Source organism: Notolepis coatsorum (genome assembly GCF_963971535.1).
Source record: "Notolepis coatsorum genome assembly, chromosome: 9".
In the NCBI taxonomy this organism is placed as follows: Eukaryota; Metazoa; Chordata; class Actinopteri; order Aulopiformes; family Paralepididae; genus Notolepis; species Notolepis coatsorum.
Window position 1 is genome coordinate 49188104 of NC_140173.1, and position 24919 is coordinate 49213022.

A 24919-nucleotide genomic window follows, 5' to 3' on the forward strand; every position below is an offset into this window, starting at 1 on the left:
CAGTACTGTTTGTGATACAGAAAGAGTCCAGAAAAAAAAAGTATATACATTTGACGTAGAAACTGTACATTGGATTGGGTAGGTGGGGGTGGACTGTACATTGGAGGTGGTTGGGGGGGGGGGGGGGGGGGTTGGGTAGGAGGGGTGGGTGGGCGACACTGTACAACTGTACAAACAAAACTGTACATTGGATTATTGACAAGACCATACTTGGTAATTTACTGTACATTGGAGGGGTTTGTGTTCGGACATTTACAGGGGCCAGTTTCGAGTTGCAGTCTCCCTTAGGTGTTTTTTGAGAGTGTTTTTGAAAGTGGGTAGTGATTCACATTCCTTTACAGCTTTGGGTAGGGCGTTCCACATTGATGTGGCATAATTGCGAAACGTGTTTAGTCCCTTGTTTGAGCCGAATCTGGGTTTAACATGATTTGTGGAGCTCCCTCTGGTGTTGTGATCGTGGTATTCACTGACCTTTGGGAAGTATTTTGACATGTACATGGGAGAGAGAGAGAGAGAGATGCTCGGAGCATTTATTAACGTTACATTTTCAACAACATTGCTGCTAATTGGACACTTCATGGAGGCGGGGTAACGTTGTGTCGAGTTCATGCGTGTACTGGTGTAGGATGGGCTCCGGCTCCGCTCGACCTAACGTTGGAAACGGGGTAGTTGTGTCGAGTTCATGCGTGTACTAGTGTAGGATGGGCTCCGGCTCCGCTCGACCTAACGTTGGAAACGGGGTAGTTGTGTCGAGTTCATGCGTGTAGTGGGCTCGGCTTGACGTTACTCCGTTTCCATGAAGTAATAGGTGGCCAGCTAGCTAGCATTAAGCTAACGGAGGAACGACAGCTAACGTTAGCTAATAATAGCGTTGTTTACAAACTGAAGACAGGGCTGCGCTGCCCGGCTGTGAGGGGGAGGAGGCTGCAGCAGCTTGTGTCTGTTGCTCTGAGCGAGGAGGAGCATAGATATCTATAGAACGAGAGGAGGAGGAGGCGGAAGGGCAAGGCTCTGGCAGCGCGTCTGTCTGTCAACAACTTGCGGGAGCAAGCCAGCTGGTACCGATACTGCAGAAAGTATCGGTACTTCGGGAAATGAGTATCGAAGCCGTTTTAAATATTCAGTATCGATATGTATCGATACTTCGATATTTTTGACAACACTACTTGGGGTTGCCACAGTACCCCCCGCCCCTCCAGCTCCGACCGTCGGGGAAGAGCGTCCGACGCCCAACAGGCATCCTTCCTGGAGAGGGCGTCTGCGTTGCCATGCGCCACCCCGGACCTGTGGATGACAGAAAAGTTAAACGATTGCAACTCCAGAAACCATCGAGTCACCCTGGCATTGGTCCCCTTTGTCTTGGCCATCCAGACGAGGGGGGCGTGGTCCGTCACCAGCGTGAAGCGCCTCCCCAGCAGATAATAACGGAGCGTCTCCAGTGCCCACTTAATTGCCAGACTTTCACGCTCCACCGCAGAATAGTTGCGCTCGTGTGGCAGCAGCTTCCTGCTCACATATAAGATTGGATGTTCCTCACCCTCCAGTTGCTGGGAGAGGACCGCTCCCAGTCCCACCTCTGATGCATCTGTCTGTACCGTCATCTCCTTGTCGAAGTTCGGGGAGACCAGCACGGGTCCCGAACAGAGGGCCGTCTTGAGGTCCTTGAACGCCGCCTCCGGTGTCCACTTCACCGTGAACGGCCGCCGCGCCTGGGTCAGATCTGTGAGGGGAGCAGCGCGAGCAGCGAAGTTAGGGATAAACCTCCTATAATAGCTCGCTAGCCCATTAAATGTCCTGACCTGCTTCTTGGTTAAAGGGCGAGGCCACTCCCTTATCGCATCAATTTTCCTCTTCTGCGGTTTTACATTGCCCCGGCCTATTGTGAACCCCAGGTACTCTGCCTCTTCTAGTCCCAGCCTGCATTTCTTTGGGTTGGCGGTGAGACCCGCCTCCCGGAGGGCACCCAACACCGCTCTCACCTTTTGGAGGTGGGAGTCCCAATCTGATGAATGAATGATAATGTCATCGAGATATGCGGCTGCATAATCCCGATGGGGCCGTAGTACTCTGTCCATCAGCCTCTGAAAGGTAGATGGCGCCCCATGCAGGCCAAACGGGAGAACTTTTTTTTTTGATCCACTTTTTCTCCCATTTTCTATATTTTCTCCCATCCCAATTTCGTATCATCCAATTCAACCCTCCCCTGTCACGAACGCTGTTTCTTGCCTCCCACAAGCCGGCTGCAGTGAGGACTAAGTCATACATAGCACAAGTCCCCTCCGGTACTTGAGGTAACAGCAGTCGCATCTTTTCACCTGCGCAGCTCGACCTCTCAGTGTCGAGGAGTAACGCGTGGGAGGCTCACGCTGCCCCCGACACTTCCTGATTCTACTGCGCAGGCGCACCAACCGACTTGTAGGAGTCGCTTGTTCACAACGTTCGATCCCCACCCTTCAGTTTTTCCCTCCCCGTAATACGGCCAATGTGTATTACTGCGGACGACCAGCCAAACTGAAAAACAATGTGGAGAGCTGGATTCGAACACGCGAATCCTAGCGTCTCCACACTGGTGGCGAGTGCCTTAGACCACTACACCACCTAGCCGCCCTGCCAAACGGGAGAACTTTATAGTGAAACAGCCCGTCTGGGGTGGAGAAAGCCGTCTTCTCCCTCGAGGCGGGGGCCAGAGGGACTTGCCAATAACCCTTAGTTAGATCTAGTGTTGTGATAAACCTGGCCTGGCCCAGTCTATCAATGAGCTCATCCACTCTAGGCATGGGATAGGCGTCAAACTTTGAAATGTCATTAAGCTTCCTGAAATCGTTGCAGAACCTGGTTGTTGAGTCGGGTTTCGGCACTAAAACAATAGGACTAGACCACCCGCTATGAGACTCCTCAATCACTCCCATCTCCAGCATGACCCGCACTTCTCTTCTTACGGCCTCTCTTTTTGCCTCTGGGATACGATAGGGCTTCAGCTTTACCTCGTCTCCCGGGTGGGTAATGATGTGGTGCTGGGCCAATGTGGTGCGGCCCGGCGTGGCCGAAAACACGTCCCGGTTCTGTTGGACCAGCTCCCGAAGCTCCTGCCGTTGGGTCGGGGACAACTGTTCCCCGATGGGAACATCGGCCGCCTCTGCCACCTGCTGCGCAAAAGGGGGGAGAGGGGGGGGCGAGAGCAACACATCCCGGGCATGCCATTTCTTCAACAGGTTAACATGGTATAACTGTCGATGCTTCCTACGGTCGGGCTGGTGGACCTTGTAGTTGACGGGACCCACTTTTTCGATTATGTCGTAGGGTCCCTGCCATTTGGCTAGGAATTTGCACTCTGCTGTCGGAACCAGTAAGAGGACCCGGTCCCCCACATTAAACTCCCGTGGCTGTGCGCCCCGGTCATAAATGCGCTTCTGTGCGTCTTGGGCCTGTTGCATATGTTCTCTCACCACTGGCCAGAGCGCCTTCATCCTGTCTCTCATCCTGCACATGCTCTATGAGAGACTGGTGGGGCGACGGCTGTTCCTCCCAAATCTCCTTTGCGATGTCCAGGAGACCCCGCGGCTTGCGGGCGTAGAGCAGCTCAAACGGCGAGAAGCCAGTGGAAGCCTGTGGGACCTCACGCACAGAGAACATCAGAAAGGGCAACAACTGATCCCAATTATTCCCATCCTTCTCCATCACCTTTCTTAGCATGCTTTTCAGTGTTTTGTTGAAGTGTTCGCACAGCCCATCCGTCTGTGGATGGTATATGGAGGTTCGCAGCTGTTCCACTTTCATTAGTTTGCACATTTCTTTCATGACCCGCGACATAAAGCACAAGCCCTGATCAGTGAGAATGGAGTCGGCAATTCCCACCCGACTAAACCAATGAAAGAGCTCCCGTGCCACAATTTTGGCCGTCACCGTGCATAACGGGATGGCTTCGGGGTAACGTGTTGCATAATCTATGATTACCAGTATATACTGGTGGCCTCGGGACGATTTGACTAGAGGGCCCACCACGTCGAGGGCAATTCTTGAGAATGGGGTCTCAATGATGGGCAGTGGGATCAGAGGATTTTTATAGTGTACCTTTGGTGCTGCACGTTGACACTCTGGGCAGCTCCTGCAGTAGTACTCTACCGCCCCCTTCATGCCCGGCCAATGGAAACGCGCCTTTATGCGCTCCATGGTTTTGTCCACGCCCAGGTGCGCTCCGAGGATATGTGAATGCGCTAGCTGGAGTACAGTGGGAATAAAGAATTTCGGCACCAGCAATAGATATTTTACATTTTTTTTTTACTTTGACCAGTCAGCTGGTTCTTTTTGCGTTTATCGCTTTTTTCTGGTCAAGTATGACAGACAGAAACAGGTTGAAATGGGGGTACAGATGGGGGGAAAGACACTCTGAGAAAGTACGGCTTGTCCGGGAGTCGAACTCGCTACCCCAGATCCGTGACGCGCACGGTTGTCCCAGACGCCGAAATAGCGTTCGAGGTACGCGGTGAGCTACTGGAGCTCCCCCAGCAATAGATCTTTAACCTCATCATTCTTTTTTACGACTTGGTACAGCAGTTGTTTTTTTATTGCAAAGTGAGGATATGACAGGTTACTCACCCCCTCCACTGGATTTCCATCTACGGTTTTGATATTCCTCGTCACTGCTATCCGTCTCGGGGCCCGCTTGGGGCGCCGGCGCGTCGTCACCCACACCTGATGCCGTCTCCGTCTCACTCCCCGTTATATTCAGGGGCTCCGGCGCGTCGTCACCCACATCTGAGGCCGTCTCAGTCTCACTCCCCGTTACATTCAGAGCACACACCTTCGGCTGACGTAATCCTTTCCTCTTCCTCGGTTTACCCGTGGAGGGTGGGGTGCGTGGGGAGATGACGGCTGAGCACAGCTGGCGATACAGGGGGCAGTCTCGACCAATCAGCAGCGCTACCGGCAGGTTGGGTATCACGCCGGCTGTCATCGAGCAGACCCCCTTGGTGGTTGTCAGGGTTATCTGCGCTGTGGGATACAATTTTGTGTCCCCGTACACACAGGACACTGACACTTGCGGAGCCTCTGCGTCGCAGTGTGCCAAATGGGGCTGAACCAGCGTTATGACACTACCCGAGTCCAGGAGCGCTACTGCATCTTCGTCGTTGACGCGCACGGGTAAAAGTGTCGCTGATGTTTCCTTATGGGCCCAACAGGCTGCACCATAATTGCACGTCTTTCCGCGGGGGTCTGAAGCTGCCGCCGATGGCATGGACACATCCCGGCCTGGGCAGTTCCACGAGAGATGCCATGGCTCGCCGCAGTCATAGCAGCGTCTTTGGTCCTGGTCAAACAGCGGTCTTCTTCGGGGGAGTTCGGGATCACCTGCGTTCCCTACCCGGCCCCTTGAGCTGGGCTCGTCGGGACCCCTCCTCGCTCTTAGCCGCTCTGGCTTTTCCCCTCGCCCCCCTTTGAGTAAGTCCCGCGTTACCTGGTGGGCCTCCACAATATTCACTAGCTGCTCCATGGAGCGGGCGTCTGCCTGACTCGCCTGCTTCTTCGTGTCATAAGGGAGTGCTCTGACAAAGCGGTCCATAACAATCCGTTCCAAGACCGTGGGCCCTCCGGGGTCGGTCATTAGCCAGGCTCGGCTTATGCGGACTAGGTCGTGCATCTGGGAGCGCGGGGAGGCCTGTGCGTCATACACCCAGTCATGGAACCGCTGCGCACGGGACAAAATCTCCTGCTTTAGCCGAGTGTAGTTCTCGGCTTGCTCCGGTGGCAGGTCCTGGTAGGCCTTTTGCGCATTACCCGACAGGAAGGGGGCCAGCAGTCCCCCCCCCCCCCCCCCCCCCCCCCCCCAAGTCGTCCTCTGGCCAGCCCTCCCGGCCGGCGGTGCGCTCAAACGCTAGGAGATTCTACATCCTCCTGCTCCGTCAGCTTGGGGATGAAGCGCCCGGGGTTAGGCCGCGTCCCTGCGGGCCCTTCGTCCCGCCGGTGAGAGGCCATCCGCTGGAGCTCCGCTTGGATCATCCCCGTCTGTTTCCTCTGTTCTTGCAGGGCCTCTTCATGCCGGGCCTGTTGTTCCAGGTTCGCCTGTACGAGCTGCTGCACCAGCGCGTCCATGCTTCTTTTCGTTATTATATATATATATATATATATATATATATATATATTTTTTTTTTTTTCTTTTATTCTACTTCGATAAAGTCTATTGTTGTTTATTCTGCACCCCTTATTGCCAGTAGACTATGCCCGCATTATCCACCACTGTGGCAATTCCAGGTGTAGGGGTGGCAGAATAAACGACACACGGACAGGTTGCAGTTCCCAAAATCATGCTCTTTATTTTCTATTTAAACAATGCTCGCTTGCTGGCGGATCTGTCGGCCGGGCGGCGTCTCCGCTCTGTGGCCTCTCGCCTTGCGCTGCTACGGGGCACTGAGAGGAGGCTCCTCGGCTCCGTTAAGTCCCCCCTCCTCAACAGGTGCACCGCGCCGTGATTCGATAATCACATAATCACTTCTGATGAGTCTCTAGTGACAGGTGCGTCCGGAAGCGGACGCCCAAACATGGGCAGTGCCCAGCCATTGGGTCGCCACGTAACGCCCATCAATCACCAAGCCCAGGGGTGGCTTGGGGTTGCCACAGTGTGTACTACTAGTCCTTTGTCCCGTTTACTTGTAATGTTATGATGTAAGTATTGTGTGTGTGTACTACTAGTCCTTTGTCTCGTTTACTTGTAATGTCATGTTATGATGTAAGTGTAACTATTATGTCTGTTTGTGTACTAGTCCTTTGTCCCGTTTACTTGTAATGTTATGTTAGTGTGTGTACGTACTACCCGTTTACTTGTAATGTTATATGTTAGTGTGTACGTACTACCCGTTTACTTGTAATGTTATGATGTAAGTATTGTGTGTACTAGTCCTTTGTCCCGTTTACTTGTAATGTTATGATGCAAGTTGTGTGTGTGTACTAGTCCTTTGTCCTGTTTACTTGTAATGTTATGATGTAAGTATTACTGTGTGTATATATGTGTGTACTAATCCTTTGTCCTGTTTACTTGTAATGTCGTGTTATGATGTAACTATTATGTCTGTTTGTGTACTAGTCCTTTGTCCTGTTTACTTGTAATGTCATGTTATGATGTATTACTGTGTGTGTGCTAGTCCTTTGTCCTGTTTACTTGTAATGTTAAAGTATTATGTTGCACGGTCACAATGTAAGTTTCCTTTGTGGACCCCAGGAAGAACAGCTCCTGCAATGCTGTAACTGGGGATCCTAAACTAAACTACATTTAGTCACATGTCTGTTTCTTTGTCCTTGTTCCGCAGCACGTTTGTATGTCCGACAGAGATCATCTCCTTCAGCGACAAGGCCAGCGAGTTCCATGACATCAACTGCGAGGTGGTGGGGGTGTCAGTGGACTCTCACTTTACCCACCTGGCCTGGATTAACACCCCACGCAAGGTACTCCTGTTCACCCTTCTTGTTTTTGATCCTTTGAAGAGGATCATGTGTCATTCCTGCCTTGATAGGATTTCATAAATATCATAAAGGCAGAGTCTGTGGAATGGAGCTTCAGTCACAGATGGGCTTACTAAGCAACACCAGGTGTTGCAAACTGCACGTTACCTCTATAGACACAGAGGAATTGTTTCACATGCATATAGACCAATGAATGAGGGGTAATACTTTTTGGGGCAATTTATTGCCTCCATAGACTTCCAGTCCATCTGAAAATGTCTCTGAAAAAAACCTTTTTACACCTTGTAACTCACCTCTGATGAAAATGACGTGCTAAACGCGGGTCGACACTGTTGTCAAGTGGCTTGATAGTTCCATAAAATTGTTGGTTCTTCGTTGTGCTTTTGCGCTAGATTGTGTCACCATAGACATCCCTATGTATGGCACAATGAAGCAATTCTAAAGGTCAACGCAAAGGTTAGCACGCCTGATCTTTCATCAGATGGGTGAGTTCTGAGCATCGACGAGGTGTTTTAACCCTTTAATCGCCAATGACGTGTTAAGATGTCATTCCTCGCCATGCGTAATCTGCCAATGACGTTTTACAGCGTCTTTGAGATCAATATTTCAAAAATATGTCATGGTAATCATATTTCACCGACGGATCCTTGACTGGTGCTGGGGATCTCCACTCAACTCTCCAACGGTTCAATATCGCCACCTGGTGGCCGATCGCCAAACCGGAAGTGGGTAAGTGGGGCCGGAAGTGCTTGGTGTCCCCCCTATTCTGTCCGCCACTCGCGATCGCTCCCGGGACTCCATCTTGACACACTGGATAATCGATCGGTTGCCATAACTCAATAAACAACGTTATTTGGACATATATATTATTATACAACCCGGGAAATGGTTCATCTAGATCAACATCCCATAATAGCAAACTTTTTGCTCCACTCTCATCGCCCAACGCTACAAGGAGACTGGGTGAGTTTCAGCGTTTTTCTTTAACTGCTCTGATCAATATATCACCCATACTACATAAATCATTTAACGTCGGTCATTGAATTATAAACGACCCCCCACCCCTCCGGTCACCAGCAGATGATGAGTCATGACGTTTAGGACCTTGTACAATTGAAATTTTTAATCTGGCGTCAATCGCTATCAAACTGCATTTGATGATCTAATATATGCATAAATGGCTATAACCCACGTTCTATGAATTACTGCAGAAAACGATAAAAACATATTTATACTCTAGACGGTATTTTAGTATGAATGTGTGAATGAAAAAGTAAAACGTTACTACACCCTGAACAATAGATAATCGATGTTGAATGGGCCATAGTAATGTCAATTTAGCAATACAATTTAAAAAGTTATAGCGCTGCAAAGTAGGTGAACATCTCTATAGACAAATAGAGCTGGCAGTGATCAAACATTGATGGATATAAGCGTGGCAGAGAAAGGGTTAAGGTACATTCTCAGGTAGACTGGGAGCCCTATGTAATTGATGATATTGATGATGCTATACAAATACATTTGATTGATTGATGAATTGAACCTCTTCCAATGATCTCTAAAATTACAAGTTCATATACAATTATCTCTAAAAGTAGCGTATATGGAAAAACAGTCTGATCTTGTATCGAGGCAAAAATGCCGTAGGAGCCACAAAAGCGTGGACTTATTCTAATAGTATGATAATAGTGTCATAAGCTAATAAAAGTCTGTGGTACGTTGTGTTCAGGCTGGAGGCTTGGGCCACATCCACATCCCGCTGCTCGCTGACCTGAATAAGCAGATCTCCAGGGACTACGGAGTTCTTCTGGACCCTCCAGGCATCGCACTGAGGTACCGATCATCACCTTGAGATTAAGTATTTATACACTGTTCAGTCGTTCACAATCCAGTATCTATACACAGTGAGAATCAGTCTAAAAACCATTCACTTTCGATAAGAAAAAAAAAAAAATGTATGAAAATATATATATAATTCTTCTTTGTTTTTACACATGCATATAAATGCGATGTTACTTATACGGTAAAAACGTACTGTGTAGACTAAGCCACAGGCGACAGTGGCTCAGGAGGTAGAGCGGTCGTCTGGTAATCAGAAGGTTCCCGGTTAGATTCCGGCTCCTCTCGGCACCTTGTCGAGACACTTAACCACCTAACTGCTCCTGATGAGAATGTCGGCATTTTGCACGGCCGCCTCCACCGTCGGTGTGGGAATGTGAGGCATAAGATGTAAAGCGCTTTGGGAGAAAGTGCTATATGAATGCAGTCCATTTGATTTGATTGGAAATCTTTATTTCGAACATGTAAATAAAACAAAAACAAATCAATCAACCTTGGAATTCCTTGAAAGCAGCCAATTTTTTAACAAGGTGCTTAAAAAGTCCTTAATTCAAATCAAGCATTCATATTGAAAGTTTTTATTTTATTTAAAGTGTAACTAACTTTGTTTTAAGCCATAAATATTGATAAAAAATAATCTATAAAAAACAGCATTTAAAAGTGAATTGTATCATTTTAAATCCCCTTTTTTAAATGAAAAATAGTGCTTGGAAAAGTACTTGAAAGTCCTTGAATTTCATTTTCCAATGTCTGTGGGAACCCTGTGTATATATACAAATATATGCAAAACGTAAAAAAAAGATTATGTAAAACATGAAAAGAAAAGAAAAATGTAAACTTAAACGGCGCCACACTGTCCTCCGCGTCCTCCAGGGGCCTGTTCATCATCGACCCGCACGGCGTGGTGAAGCACATGAGCGTGAACGACCTGCCGGTGGGCCGCTGCGTGGAGGAGACCCTGCGCCTGGTGAAGGCCTTCCAGTTCGTGGAGAGCCACGGGGAGGTGTGCCCCGCCAGCTGGACCCCAGACTCCCCCACGGTAAAGACCACCCTGTCCTACCAAGGAAACTATAAAAGAAGGAAGGGTCATCACGTCAGAACACCAGCGTTCTATGCTCTGCTTGGTGCCAAACTTTGGTGTCGGTTCTATTGAAGCCTGTATTAAAATTCAAAATATACCAGTTATCTGGGGAAATATACATCAACCGATATATCAAACGTTAGCTAGTTAACAATGCAACAGATTGCAGATGATTCGGACATTGAGGTAATAACCTGTTTAACACCTGTTTAGTCGGGCTGAACTGAACATTTTCACACTTGGGACCACGTGTTCAGACGCTACATAGTGACGTGATGTGACCCTTCCTTCTTTTATAGTTTCCTTGTTTCCTACACAGTCATGTGGAGCACAAGGCGGTATTGTAATCGGTCGTGTCTGGGGATGTTGCGGAGGATAAACCCACTCAGCTGATCCACTGTTTTAGTTTAGTCAGCTTTTTAAGCTGATGTAAATTATTTCAATTCATATTATATATTATTGTCAGATGGATGCAAGTTACATAAAAATTGGGTGTTTTTGAGGGAAATATAATTGTTTTATATTGGTGATTGTTGCTGTTACTATTGAACTGATTTGTCACAAACCTAGAGGATAGGTTGGCCAAGGAATCTTTTTTCAGTCATATTCAGATCATTTTATTGTCACAGCTTTAAAAAAATTGTTTTTATGTACATATATTCAGAAAAACGTGAGATGCTTGTTTTCCCAGCTCAACCGTAGTAATTTGTAAACAACAATACACAACAATCTATACAAACTATAAATCAAATCAAATGTATTTGTATAGCCTGAAATCACATGGAATTGCCGCCATGTGCTTTACAGGTCAAGAAGAAACGCAGATATTTGAATCACTTTGTTTACTTTAGTTTATTAGGATCCCCAATTAGCTACAGCATCACAACATTACAAGTAAACGGGACAAAGGACTAGTACACACACACACACACACACACACACACACTACTTACATCATAGCATATCCTAGTTACAAGTAAACATGACAAAGGACTAGAGACTTGGACTAGTACGCACACACACACAATACTTACATCATAACATATCCTTACAAGTAAACATGACAAAGGACTAGAGACTTGGACTAGTACACACACACACAAACACAAGATCCCCCCCCCCCCTCACAGTGAACTGTGGTGTTCCACAAGGAAGCATACTAGGACCACTACTGTTCCTAATTTATGCAAATGACATGTCGTCAGCTTGTGACTGCAACTTGTTCCTGTTTGCGGACGACTCAGCCCTGCTGGTCTCTGACAAGAACAAGTTACAGGTTGAAAAAACCCTCAGCTCGGAACTAGGCAAAATCTGCATATGGCTCGCCGACAACAAACTATCATTACACATGGGCAAAACAGAGTCCATTCTCTTCGGTTCAAATAACAAACTCAGCAAGACCGACGGCTTCTCAGTTACAGTGGGTGACAATATTGTCACAAGGAAAGATGATATTACCTACCTGGGTTCCATCCTAGAGGCTAATCTTTCCTGTGACAAAATGGCATCCAATGTAATAAAAAAAAGTCAATCAACGAACTCGATTCTTGTACCGGATCTCCTCCCTGGTAAACAAGAATACCCTGAAGACTCTGGCAGGAGCACTCATTCAATGGTACTACGACTATGCTTGCACCTCATGGTACCAAAGCACCTCAAAGGCACTAAAAACCAAATTACAAACATCTCAAAACAAACTAGTCAGACTACTGCTTGACCTGACTCCTAGAACCCACCTCACCCCTGCACACTTTGCCAACCTAGGATGGCTTAGAGTAGACGACAGAGTACAGCAACTTGCAATGGGCCTGGTCTACAAGATACACTACACGACCAAGGTACCCATGTACATGTCAAAATACTTCCCAAAGGTCAGTGAATACCACGATCACAACACCAGAGGGAGCTCCACAAATCATGTAAAATGTTGTTGCAATGCATAAGTCAGAGTACAGAGTATTTGACCTCATAATTGTAACTCGCCTTTACAATCGCATTTGAAAAACAAAGACTTTCATACATTTCAATAGTTTTTACATTTGTTAAAACATCGCTTGGAAAAGATGCTGTTTTAATAACATTTAAAATCATATTTTACTGATTTCTTGTGCGATCTGTCAAATGAGTGAATTCCATTCATGCATAGCTTTTGGTAATATAAGGTTTCCATCTATAGCAGGGGTCAGGAACCTTTTTGACTAGGAGAGCCATAAAAGCCAAATATTTCTAAATATATTTCATTGAGAGCCATATAGTATTTTTAACGTATAATAAATTAAATATGTCTTACTTTTAATGCGACTTCTGGTGCTGCATGGTTTTGCTGATGGCCTTGTAATCTGGTTCATACGTGGTGAGGTTGAGCTTCATGCAGGCGTTGAGGCTTCCATCAGTTAAACGTGAGCGTAGGTTGGTCTTAATGTTCCTCATATGCGAGAATGACTGCCCACATGCATATGTAGAGCCAAACATGGTCAATACGGCAATACTCACGCTGCATTGTGTGGTATGTCACAGGAAGCTCGTTCCAAGTTTTAAGAATCAGCTGGTCTTCAGGTTGAAGATTTTTAATTTCTGTCCACTTGTGTTCCCTCGCCAGCTCTGCTTGCTATATCTTCAGCTACAGATACTATTGGCTGTATCTTCAAAACTAATTTCTGTTTACTTTAAAATGACACAGTATTATTAAGAAATACCACAAGTATTACAAAAAAAAATTTTTTTTTTTACTCAAAAGATTCTGGGAGCCATATGCTGTCACCAGAAGAGCCATATATGGCTTGCGAGCCATAGGTTCCCGACCCCTGATCTATAGCGTGTCTGCATGAGTATTCAGTCTTTGGGGAGAGCGCTGGTGCCCCGCTAGGCGCCCTTGGCGTGGGGAGAGCGCTGGTGCCCCACTAGGCGCCCTTGGGCAGAGCGCTGGTGCCCCACTAGGCGCCCTTGGGGAGAGCGCTGGTGCCCCACTAGGGGCCCTTGGCGTGGCGCACCGCGCAAAACTGCTGCGCTCAAAGGACCTCGGCTGCAGCTTCCAAAGTGCTGCCGATGAGAATTCAGCTTCATGTCACGTAAGCAGAACCCTCACAAACGAGAGTGGGTCACGTGGAGAGACGGTAGAGAAATTTGCAAGTTACCCAAGTTATATTTCCCTTCTAATCTTTTTTTTAAATTTGTTTATTACGGTATATAGGCCAAAGCTATATAATGTTTTTAGGCATTGCTAGGACAGGACCAAGGACACTATAAAATAAGGGTCATCATGTCAGAATACCAAGCAAACTATAAAAGAAGGAAGGGTCATCACGTCAGAATACCAAGGAAACTATAAAAGAAGGGTCGGGCGGCTGGGTGGCGCAGCGGACATTGCGCTCGTCACCAACGCAAGACACCGGGTTCGGATCCGGCTGTCAGCGTTGCCTCCGGCTTGGTCCGGCCGTCATACTAACTCAATTGGCAGAGTTAGCGGGTGGAAGTCGATGGGTGGTCGGTTGGGGGACGCCTGCACAGCAGAGACAGGAAATGGCGGGGGTAGTGTGAGCCTCCCACACGTTACACCTCACCAATGAGAGTCCGCGCTGGCAGGTGAAAAGATGCAAGGCTTCTATCCTCCCTACAACCGGCCAGTGGGGGGCATATGCGAGCAATGTTCAAGACAGGGGAGGGGAGAATTGGCACAGCGAAATTGGGATGGGAGAAAAATAGAGGAGAAAAAGTGGATAAAAAAAAGGAAGGGTCATCATGTTAGAATACCAAGGAAACTATAAAAGAAGGAAGGGTCATCACATCAGAATACCAGCGTTCTATAACAAGGAAACTAGAAGAAGGAAGGGTGATCATCATGCCAGAATACAAAGGACACTATAAAGGAAGGAAGGGTCATCACGTCAGAATACCAGGGTTCTATGCTCTTCATGGTTCCAGGTTGAACGTGAGACGCAAGTTGTAAAGTGCTTTGGATAAAAGTATATAAATGCACTGCAGTCCATTTACCATCTATTTACATAGTGGGGCGACCGTCACCGGATGCTCAATATTGGCTTTTTTACCTATACCGATATTGTCCAACTCTTAATTTCCGATACCGATATCAACCGATAGCGATATATGCAGGGTCCCCCCCCCTCCCCCCCCAAATGGAATAATTTCAGGTAATTAACATTACATATCTCTTGTTGTGGAATTAACACAACATTATGCATACTTTTGACAATAAATTAAATCAGAATTTGTTCTTACTTGCTTGCCTGGGTAAATAAAGGTTATATGGGCCAGATCGCTCTTGAAAAAGAGATTTTAATCTCAATGATGCTTATCTGGTTAAATAAAGGATTTGATTGATTGATTGAGATATGTGAAAAAAATAATATTGTTTGTTGCACGTCCCTTAAGTAAAACAGTAACGGGTGGCAGATTTGACTGTATGTAAAACAATGTAGTCAGTTAGCGGACACTTTTATCCAAAGCGACAGATTGTGAACAAGTCAGGAGGGGTACAACTCTGGCAGCTAAGGGTATTGTTCGTCATAGTATCAAGCTTGAGTTTTACACTTTGAGTATAGAGTAGACATATTAGCAGGATGGGTAGTAGTAGAATAGTAGCATAGTTTCAAGAGTGGAGTGGGGAACTGGGTTGGGTAGCTGCCTGTGAGAAGATACATTTTAATTTAGTAGAGAAAGGAGAAAAATACATTAGTAAATAGGGGAAATATCTGGGCCCTCATTTATCAAGTTTTCTTAGAAAGTATTCTATTTTCGTTCTTAAGCACAGAATTTAGAATGTGTGCACGCACAAAAAAAACTGGATTTATCACACGTGCGTACACAGGTCACACCTGTCTTCATAAATATCACCTTGCTCCTAAGCTGGAGCTCGTGCACTGTTTTAAGTATTTGCATACCAGAACCGCCCCGATTAACCATATACGGTAATGGAACACCCCCATGAAATGTGGAAAAGTGGACTGACCCGAGGGAAGGGTGTTATGGAGAAATACGAGACAGGCTGACAGACATGAACACGTACGGTGATGTCGGATATGATATCTATTAACCATTGCTGCCTGGGCAGCGCAAAACACTAATAAAGACCGTGCTGGAATATGACTGCCTTTTCCTGTTTTGTTTGATTAATACCCAGGGATTAAAGTTCTCCTAAATTTTATTCCAAATCGCGACGGATTTTCCGTCTTTTTTTCTACCTGCTGAATATGATTTCTAGAGGCATACAATCTATTTTGATGTCAGTATTGGGTAGCCTATATAAACAATAATACGAGAGCATATACAAGAACAATGAATCTCACTGCCATGTATGATGTAGCCTATACGCCATGTATAGCCTGCCTATGTGATCAATAAAAACGCGAACTTGAATCCCTAGTCCCTTTCGTGACTGTGATGCACGGAGTGAATCCACAGTCACTTGCTCCTCAATAGGAAACCAACCTAGATTTACCCTGAAGGACTGGTTCTAACTGAACCGTTCGTTATACAAGTATCACAGAGACATTTCAAAGGTACTCAGAGTTGCACGAGGGGTTCAAACGGAGATACGGGATGGTTTGAAAGCTCGGCGTTGCTAATAAACATTTAAATATTTTTTATAAACTGCTCAAAACGGCATTATTTTCGGCGTTGGCTGCCTGGTTGTGATCACAGCGCATGCGCATCATGCACCCAACGCCGGAAATAATGCAGTGTTGACCAGTTTATAAAGAATATTTAAAATGTTTATTAGCAACGCCGAGCTTTCAAACCATCCCGTATTTGTGTCCGAAACCCTCGTGCAACTGTGAGTACCTTTGAAACGTCTCTGTGATTCTTGTATAACGAACGGTTCGGTCAGAACCAGTCCTTCATGGTAAATCTAGGTTGGTTTCCCATTGAGGAGCAAGTGACTGGATTCACTCGGTGCATCAGTCACGCAAGGGGCTATTGAATCCCATCATCATATTTACATAGTCTGTCCACTATGTTTATTACTTTGTTATTTCCCCCCCCTATCTATGTAAAGCGACCTTGCATGGGTCTCTTGAAAGGCGCTATATAAAATGAAGCTATTATTATTACATCTGTGCGCGCTCACAAAAAATAAAAGAAACTGTCTTACTGTTAGTCTCAGTGAAGTTTCAACGGAGCGAGGTAATCTATTCTAACCAACAAATTGAAGTAGAAAGCATTTCGTTGTGGCCAATCTTATTTGGAAACATGACACAAAATAGTATGTCGCTTTTTATTTGAAACAATATTTAATCGCGTTTGGAGGTCGGTGTTCTGCGTCTGCCCCCGTGCAAACAAGCAAGCCAACCTATTGTTCGCACATGAGCCCGTTATAATTACACTACTGTCGCTATTTCACAATGAACTATAATGAATTAAGGTTCATACAGAACACGCGGCAGTGTCGGGAGTAATGCACGGAAGCTTATTTCCGCGTTGAAACTAATGCATGCAACTGATGAGAGCTATGCCGTCCGTCTGCAGTCCCCATATTCTACCACAGGGCGTCAGCTACGCATGCTCTGGGCTGTGCGTAGACATACGGACAAAGTCAAGTTCACGTTCAAATTGATAAATCCCACACTTTGCTTAGAAATGGTCGTACGCACGGGTTAAGCACATATCTGTGCGTACGCCACGTTGATAAATGAGGGCCCTGGGCCCTCATTCATCAACGTGACGTAGAAAATGTTCTATTTCCATACTTAAGCACATAATTTAGAATGTGTGCACGCACAAAAAAAACGGGACTTATCACCCGTGCGTACACAGGTCCTACGCACACCTGTCTTGATAAATATGACTTTGATCCTACGTTTGAGCTCGTGCACTGTTTTAAGTATTAGCATACCAGAACCGCCCCGATTAACCATATACGGTAATGGAACACCCCCATGAAATGTGGAAAAGTGGACTAACCCGAGCGAACTCTGAGAGACTTCACTGGAGCGAGATTGATCCCCGAGGTCCAACCAACAAATTGAACGTATAATCTTCGGTGCGCCGGGAGCCAAGGATGTTGACTGACCCAGTCCTGCTACAGAACCAGCACATTGACAGAAATAAATGACAAGAGATGACCCGACATTAAGCACTGTAATGACTGAAATTAAATCAATTTCAGCACGCCAACTCTGCGCTCTACAATGCCTATTGTGTGCGCTCGTCATGAGCCCGTGGTTCTGATCAGAGTCATTATGGCTTCAGTGGATAACCCTGATCTACATTGTGATGTTTTAGATACCCCAGTAATAACATTACAATTGAATTAAATACAATTAGGCCTGAATGAGACTCCGGCCACCGGCACATTATCAGCCAAAATGCGCGTTTATTGATGGAGCAAACTCTGAGAGATTGTTCACAGAGGCGCTGCCGAACCAAGATATAATATGATGTGTATAATATAATGTGTGTAGAGGCATATGATACAATCTATTTTGTTGTTTGTATTAGGTAGCCTATGAATTACATATAATAGCAGCCAGCCTACATTATGCAACAGTAACTTGCGCATATATATCACACAGCCCTGCGAAGCCTGCATACAGTAAACTAACTTGATCATTAATCTAGCTGTTGTATCTTTACGCTTATGAAAACATTAAATAATATGTATAGGCTATAGGCCGCCTATATTCTCAAATGGCTTAATGGCTATCCGAGTCCTCGATATCCTCGCGGACGGACCAGTATTTATATGATATCGATCATCAGGGCCGCCTGGGAGAAATGCGAGGCCCTGTGCGAGATTTAAACGCGAGGCCCCCCCCTTCCCCCCCCCCCCCCTCATGACATCTTACCTGCACGAGGAACGCAGGGCGAAAGGCCGCAACACAGGTCTCCACGTTGACGAAAGGCCTCTCGCTGGCGGGACAAAAAGAAGCTATGGCCGGAGCCTTGTCATGGTGCAGGCCCGACTACATCTTCTGTCAAAGATGATGTCGTAGTCAGAGTGCCAGAACCCCCTGCTATTCTCACGGCTAATGTCAATGGTCGTAGCACAAGCTAACAGCTAACTCTAGGCTAACTGATAGCATCAAACTAACGTTCCCAGCCGAGCGCAGCCGGCAGCTAACGTCGTAGCTAACTGGCTAACAGTTAGCTCAACCCGGCTATCGCTAACCATTAGCTAACGCAGAAGCAAGCTATGCGGCTACCACTGAAAAACTGTACAACATGAGAAAAGCAATACAGGTGCTGACACCAGGCCACACACCGTTAGCTACTAGTACTACAACAGCTAGTCGGCCAGTTTGGCTCCAGAGAGAGAGAGAGAGAGAGATATCCACGGCGGGAATAGAATAGAGTGCATTAAAAACTCACCAAACGTCCAAGAGGATGGAGACAACCGCGTGGAGTTGACGAAGTTCATCTGCCGAACGACCATCCTCTTCATCTTGGCATAACAATGCTGCACGCGCTGTCTCTAGGTTAGCTAACGCTAGTTAGCCTTTAGCTAAGCTAGCTACTAGCCGACATCATCATGGCTATATCCCGACTGAACCACACTTAATATTATAACGTAGCTAAAGCTAACTAGCTGTCCCTGTCTTTAGCCGGGATGGCTAGCCTGACTGAACTGTCTAACATGCAACAACTTTCATCTTCAGTCCATCTGCCGAACGATGTCCTCTTCATCTTGGCTGGCATAACCTAGGCTCCAATGCTGCATACGCGAAATAGTCAGACGCTAGTGATGGGTCGGTCATGAGCGACTCATTCATAAGAGCCGATTCATTGCCGTGATCGTGAGTCGAATCGCTCACGTCTGGCAATGAGTCGGTTCACGCCCCCCCCCCCCCCCCCCCCCCCGGCACGCACACAGACACAATGAACTCAACAGATGCTACCTTACCTGGCTGTAACCCCTCCCCTCATTGAAACCAATTCTGCTGCCTGCAGAGCCTCAGAGCCAGGAACGTGTCTAATGTGAAATATATAAGCATATAAGCAAAACTAGATTTGAGGTCTGTGATGAAAAAGGGCCTCGCGGGAAGGGGGGCCTCGAAAATTTTTTTTTAAAAAATTTAAAAGAAAAGTCACAAAAAAAAAAAAAAAAAATTATTTAAAAAAAAAAAAAAAAAAAAAAAATTGTGCGAGGCCCCCCTTCCCGCGAGGCCCTGTGCCACCGCACTGCTCGCACACCCCCTGAGGCGGCCCTGTCGATCATATTCATATAGTTTACTCTATCAGCCTACCAGCATGTAATACGTTCTTTGTTAGAACTCAACTCGTTATTATTTTGCGCATAGATTGCAGAAATACGGGAACGTTTTGATTTAGGCTTTGACATTGTAAAACTAAATAAGTGAAATTCTGTAATATCACCCACACGATATTAGGGGTGGGACAATACATCGATCCAGATCGATATATCGATCTATTATCAATAATCAAATAGGATCGACGCAACGTAAAAAGATCGATTCATATTGCGATACTCTTATTTTGAAAATCCCCGCGAGTCATATCCGCCGGCGCCCAGTATTGTGAAACTCCGTGTAGACATTACAGCAGTGTTTGCGTCTGCTGTAAAGCACTCAGAGCGTCTATTTTGCGAGCCGATATAAGTCTGTGCAGTTTTTTCCCCGCAACGGGTCAAATGCATATAACAGGCGTTGCATCGTCGCCATTCCTTTATGCCAACGTCGCGTTAAATATCTAACGGTTGGCTGCTTAAAAGCTAAGCAGCTAACCGTGAGAGAACAGGAGAGGAGAGAGGGGACTTGGAAGGAGGAGGGGTGGGGGCTGTGGGGGACTGTGTGTGTGTCTGTGTGTGTCTGTGTGTGTGTTAAAGCTCAATATATAAAAACAAAAGTGATTGTTTTTCATTTAAATGTCTGGAAGAGCTCAAAAATAAATACATCAATTGATATTTCCGTAGCCTTTTTTTAGTTGATCTAAATGTGACTGTGTTAAATGGGCACATAATATCGCCTCATATCGATCGCAGGCACCTGAATTGAATCGTATCGTATCGTGGCAGACTTTGTGATATCGGCAAATATCGTATCGTTGTCCAAAGAATCGATATCGTATCGTGATGAAACTGGTGATTCCCACCCCTACACGATATATGCTCTGTGTCCAGAGCATGTATGCTTTTCATTGTTCCCGCATGAGCCAGTTATAATTACACTACTGTCGCTATTTTACAATGAACTATAATGAATTACGGGTCATACAGAAGTTGAACACGCCAGTGTTGGAAGTAATGCACGGAAGCTTATTTCCGCGTTGAAACCAATGCATTAACTGAGGAGCGCATATGCGTAGTAACGATATTCTACCACTGGGCGTCAGCTAAGCATGCTCAGAGCTGTGCGTACACATAAGCACAAAGTCAAGTTCAAGTTAAAATAGATAAATCCCACACTTTGCTTAGAAATGGTTGTACGCACGGGTTAAGCACATATCTGTGCGTACGTCAATTTGATACATGAGGGCCCTGGAGTTTCACTCATTATAACTGGGGTGGTGGGCTCACTTGCCTAAGACAGCGGTGTTGCATAATGATTATCTCAGTTACAACTGTTTGCATATAGGCTTTGGAGGCGTAAAAGTGGCCAAGGTAGTTACTTTAGATCACACTGGACCTGAGAGAGGGGAGGGTACGGTTCAGGAATAAGAACTTGAATGAGTACCTAAAATGTAAGTATGTATATGTCGACATGATGTGGTCTATGTATTAATGTAGCTTTATTTTCTGTTTAGTGTAGTTGATTTCTTTTAATTCTTTCATTTATTTTTTTCTTTCTCCCTTTTGGGGTGTTGTCATTGTAGTCTTAATGTTGGTGGTCTAGGGGTGTGTTGTCTTTCAGGACCAACCTATGTTGATTCAAATGTCATGTCAATATTTTTGTTGTGCTGTGTGCAAAAAGAAAACTTCAATAAAGTCATTAAAAAAAGAAAAGGAATAGTAGCATAGTATTAGGGTGCATAATAGTAAAGATTGATGTTTTTTTCCCCCATATTATCTCTAATATTGTTTGAAGAGAAACATATGAATACATGCAATTTTATAAACACTTCAGCATCAATGTGTGCAAGGTTATTTGTATTTGACTGAGAAAAAGGAAAGTACGTTTTCTCAACCATTTACATATTTTCATTTCCTACCCGTTTGCCTTGCAGATCAAGCCGACCCCCGAAGGATCCAAGGAGTACTTTGAGAAAGTCAACTGAGAACCTCCGTCACAGCTCTTCTTAAACCAGTGGCTCATCCAGAGTTAATATAACTGTACAGTCTGAAAAACATGATTCATCCATCCTCTAACGCACAATAAAAGATGTATTCTTTATAAATGTACGAGTTGTCATTGATTTATTTCTTGCTACCTAAAGCTTTTGTGACTTGGCATAGTGTTGGTTGTAATTGATTGATTCACATAAGAGCTGAAACACTAGTTTTTATTCCATTTTCTTTTATAATTTTTTACATTTCCACTTGCTCTGGAAATGCATATATTCAGCTATTGTACAGTTTGATAATACACTGGGACATTGAGGAGTGTCATATCTATGTATGATCATTTCAAATACAGCAGCAGAAGAACGCAGCCATTTGCTTGTGCTCTAAAATGATTGTAATAGGACAGAGGTAGACTGGGGCTCATTTTATATATAGTACCGGTAGTAATATATATAGTTATTAATTCATCCAGCGGTGGCTGGATAAATGCCCCAATACAGTAGTACTCATTAAATTGAGTCCAAATAAATGACAAGTTCTGCCATTTCAATGCTTGGGAGCGTTCCATCCTCAATGCATTGACCTTAAGGTTCTGTTCAAGTGGTTGTTGGTCCCAGTCGTGCTGGTTCCGATTACTTCCTTGAAAGTGCATCTTTTTCATCACCTTGTCACGTTTTTACTGTGCAAAGCTTTCAAAGTAATTACTGACTTCAGGGTTCAGATAAATGGGAGAAAGAAACTTAGCATATTTGCATTGAAATTAAGTGAACAGTTCCCTAGATTGGATTTACTCGAGTGAAAGTAAAGTGGGCTCACCTTCAATGACAGAATGACTTATAACCCCTGTACATAAACATGTTTATTTTGTTTCTTTTTACAGCAAGTTAATATGCAGATTTCAAAATGTCTAATCAGACATTATGGTACACAACATGGGAGGTGCCAAAATCAACTTCAGTGGGGTAGAATTAAAAGAAAAAAAGGCATTGCCACTTCTCATACATGTAAGGTACATACTGTATTTACACAAAATGGGAAAAAAGCATTTTTTAAACACTCTGCAGCACTGAATGTAGTTATGAAAACATCTAGTTAAGTGTACATAAATTTAACCTTTGTACAGTACGTTTGCAGAAACAAGCCAGCGCCTCATTTCTCCCGACATTCACAATGATGCAGATAACGTAATACAAAAATAAAGAGGGGGGGGGGGGGGGGGGAACGGCTGACCAGAAAATGGAAGAGCCTTTTTAAAGCTTTAAATAATAATTATAAAAATCTAATAAGTGTCAGTTCGCAGGCTTTTCCCAACACCTCTATTTTCTTTCATTCTTTTTTTCTTAGCAAGTCGTCAAAGCGTCTCGTTTTCCTTCGAGACTCGAGAGAGAGAGAGGCTCACAATCAGGGAAAGTCTCGGGGAACCCCATAGTGCTGAACAAAAATGAAATCCGATGAGCAGATGGTTCGGTGAACACTTCATGCAATTTCAGGCACGGTGTAACAGTGCCGCTAGCCCCCGAGCACCACAAACGGAACAAAAAAAAGAAGACGAAAAAAACAAAATAGTTTGTTTATAACTGAATGATTCATTAAAAAAAAGAAGGAACACCCTGTAGTAAATCTGTACAACGAAAATACATCTGGGATCTACATCTAAAGGTACTTTATTATTCAGGTTATATACACTTTTCTTTCTCCCACCCTACCCATATATTATCTTTACAAGTAGACTTCATTCAAACCCAAACATTTAAGAAAACATAAGACTAAAGGGGGGGAATATGGGATCACATCAAACATCCACTTTAAAAAAATCTTGTTATTTATACTGTACCTCAACCGTTGATCTGTCCCCGTTAATTTTTTTTCTTTCATCTGTACAGTTAACTACAGTAGGACTAAAATATTTATCCTCTGGGGGTGGATGGATCGCTGCTACCGGTAGTAGGGAATAAGAACTGTCAAAATATGGGGGAATGGTCTTCGACTCCTAAAAGGAGTTTATAAAATCATTTGTACATGATCCACCGTTGCTGTGGATGTCAATTTAAATTAACCTACCGTATACTCTGAGGTGATGGGGTGATTGTGGGCTGTCGTATGCATGGAGACCAAAAGAGATACATATAGTAACGATATTCAGAGTGACTCGGTAATACAAAATAGGATCTAAGTCAGAGCACGGACACAAACCCCATCTCTCCCATGTTCTAGTACAATAGAACATAGGCTGTCAATACACTTAGGCCTCTTCACTGAAGAGAGCTAGACAATTCCATCAATAAAGATCCGTGTTCTCTGGTCTCAGGTAGGACTGGGTCCAAACAACATTTTAGTTTCGAAAGCAACTGATAAAAACAGAACCAATGTTTTGATTTCTTTCCCGCACAGATTTGCTCTCGTTCACTTTTGTTTTGCGGCGTTGAAATTCATTCGAAAATGGAAAAACCGACATTTGTACAAAGTTGAGATTTTCCACCATCTCCTTTTTAACAAAGAAAGAAACAAATGACTTGTGCCGCCGCTGCTGTTTAGGATACGTTTCAGAGGTTATATAGGTTTTAGTCAATTTTTACATTTGTGTAGATCTTCCTCACAAAGGCGCTTGTTCCCACGTATCCAACCGCTCCTGTAAAAAAAAAGAAGATTTGCACTATGAGTTTTGACAGAGTTTCACAGGTTTTCTAGTTTACTGTTTTCTACTCTTGGGGAGACAGGATGGCTTAGAGGTAAAGAGGCTGGCCAGTAACCGAAAGGCTGCTGGTTTTGATCCCTGCTGGTGTATTCCAGCTGTGAGCTGGGGACTGAAGGGTGGCCACCATCTTGCCTAAGTGCCCTTGAGCAAGGCACTGAACCCTAAAAACTGCAACTGCGGGCAACCCTGCGCTCTGACCTCTCTGATGTCATGCATATGTGTGAGGACTGTGTGAATGTGTAACTAGGAGGGATATGAGGACTGTGTGAATGTGTTACTAGGATGGGATATGTAGGACAGTGTGGACTAGGAGGGATATGTGAAAAGACAAATTTCGATTGTACATTGACAATAAAGTAATCTTCTGTATGCACATACAAGGCACAGTGAGTAACATTGCACGTTCCGATTGAGTGTTTACAATATAAATGGAGGCGACAGTGGGTCACAGCAGCAGTTAAAAAGTGTCTTTAGTGATTCATAGTTCTGGGGAAGGGTGACAGTGTGGTCACAGCAGCAGTCAGTTCAGAGTGTCTGCCTGGCACAAAAGCGGGGTGGGGGGGGGGGGGATCAGTTTCAGAAAGGTGTGTGTGTGTGTGGGGGGGGGGGGGGGGGGGGGGGGGGGCTAGGTGGAGGAGCTGGATTTCACAAGCCT

General features: G+C 45.2%; 2 protein-coding genes across 2 annotated transcripts in view; one reads left to right on the top strand and one right to left on the bottom strand.

The window, feature by feature from the left end:
• Positions 1–21686, top strand: part of prdx3 (peroxiredoxin 3) — a 34579-nt gene extending 12893 nt beyond the window's left edge. Inside the window, exons 4-7 of the mRNA XM_084320998.1 lie at positions 7302–7437; positions 9185–9288; positions 10168–10333; positions 21512–21686. Coding sequence (XP_084177124.1) covers positions 7302–7437; positions 9185–9288; positions 10168–10333; positions 21512–21562 — 457 coding nt within the window. The 3' untranslated portion in view covers positions 21563–21686. The remainder of the gene's footprint in view (positions 1–7301; positions 7438–9184; positions 9289–10167; positions 10334–21511) is intronic.
• A 724-nt stretch (positions 21687–22410) lies between these two features.
• tm9sf3 (transmembrane 9 superfamily member 3) overlaps positions 22411–24919 on the bottom strand; it is a 56249-nt gene continuing 53740 nt past the window's right edge. Inside the window, exon 15 of the mRNA XM_084321293.1 lies at positions 22411–24198. Coding sequence (XP_084177419.1) covers positions 24131–24198 — 68 coding nt within the window. The 3' untranslated portion in view covers positions 22411–24130. The remainder of the gene's footprint in view (positions 24199–24919) is intronic.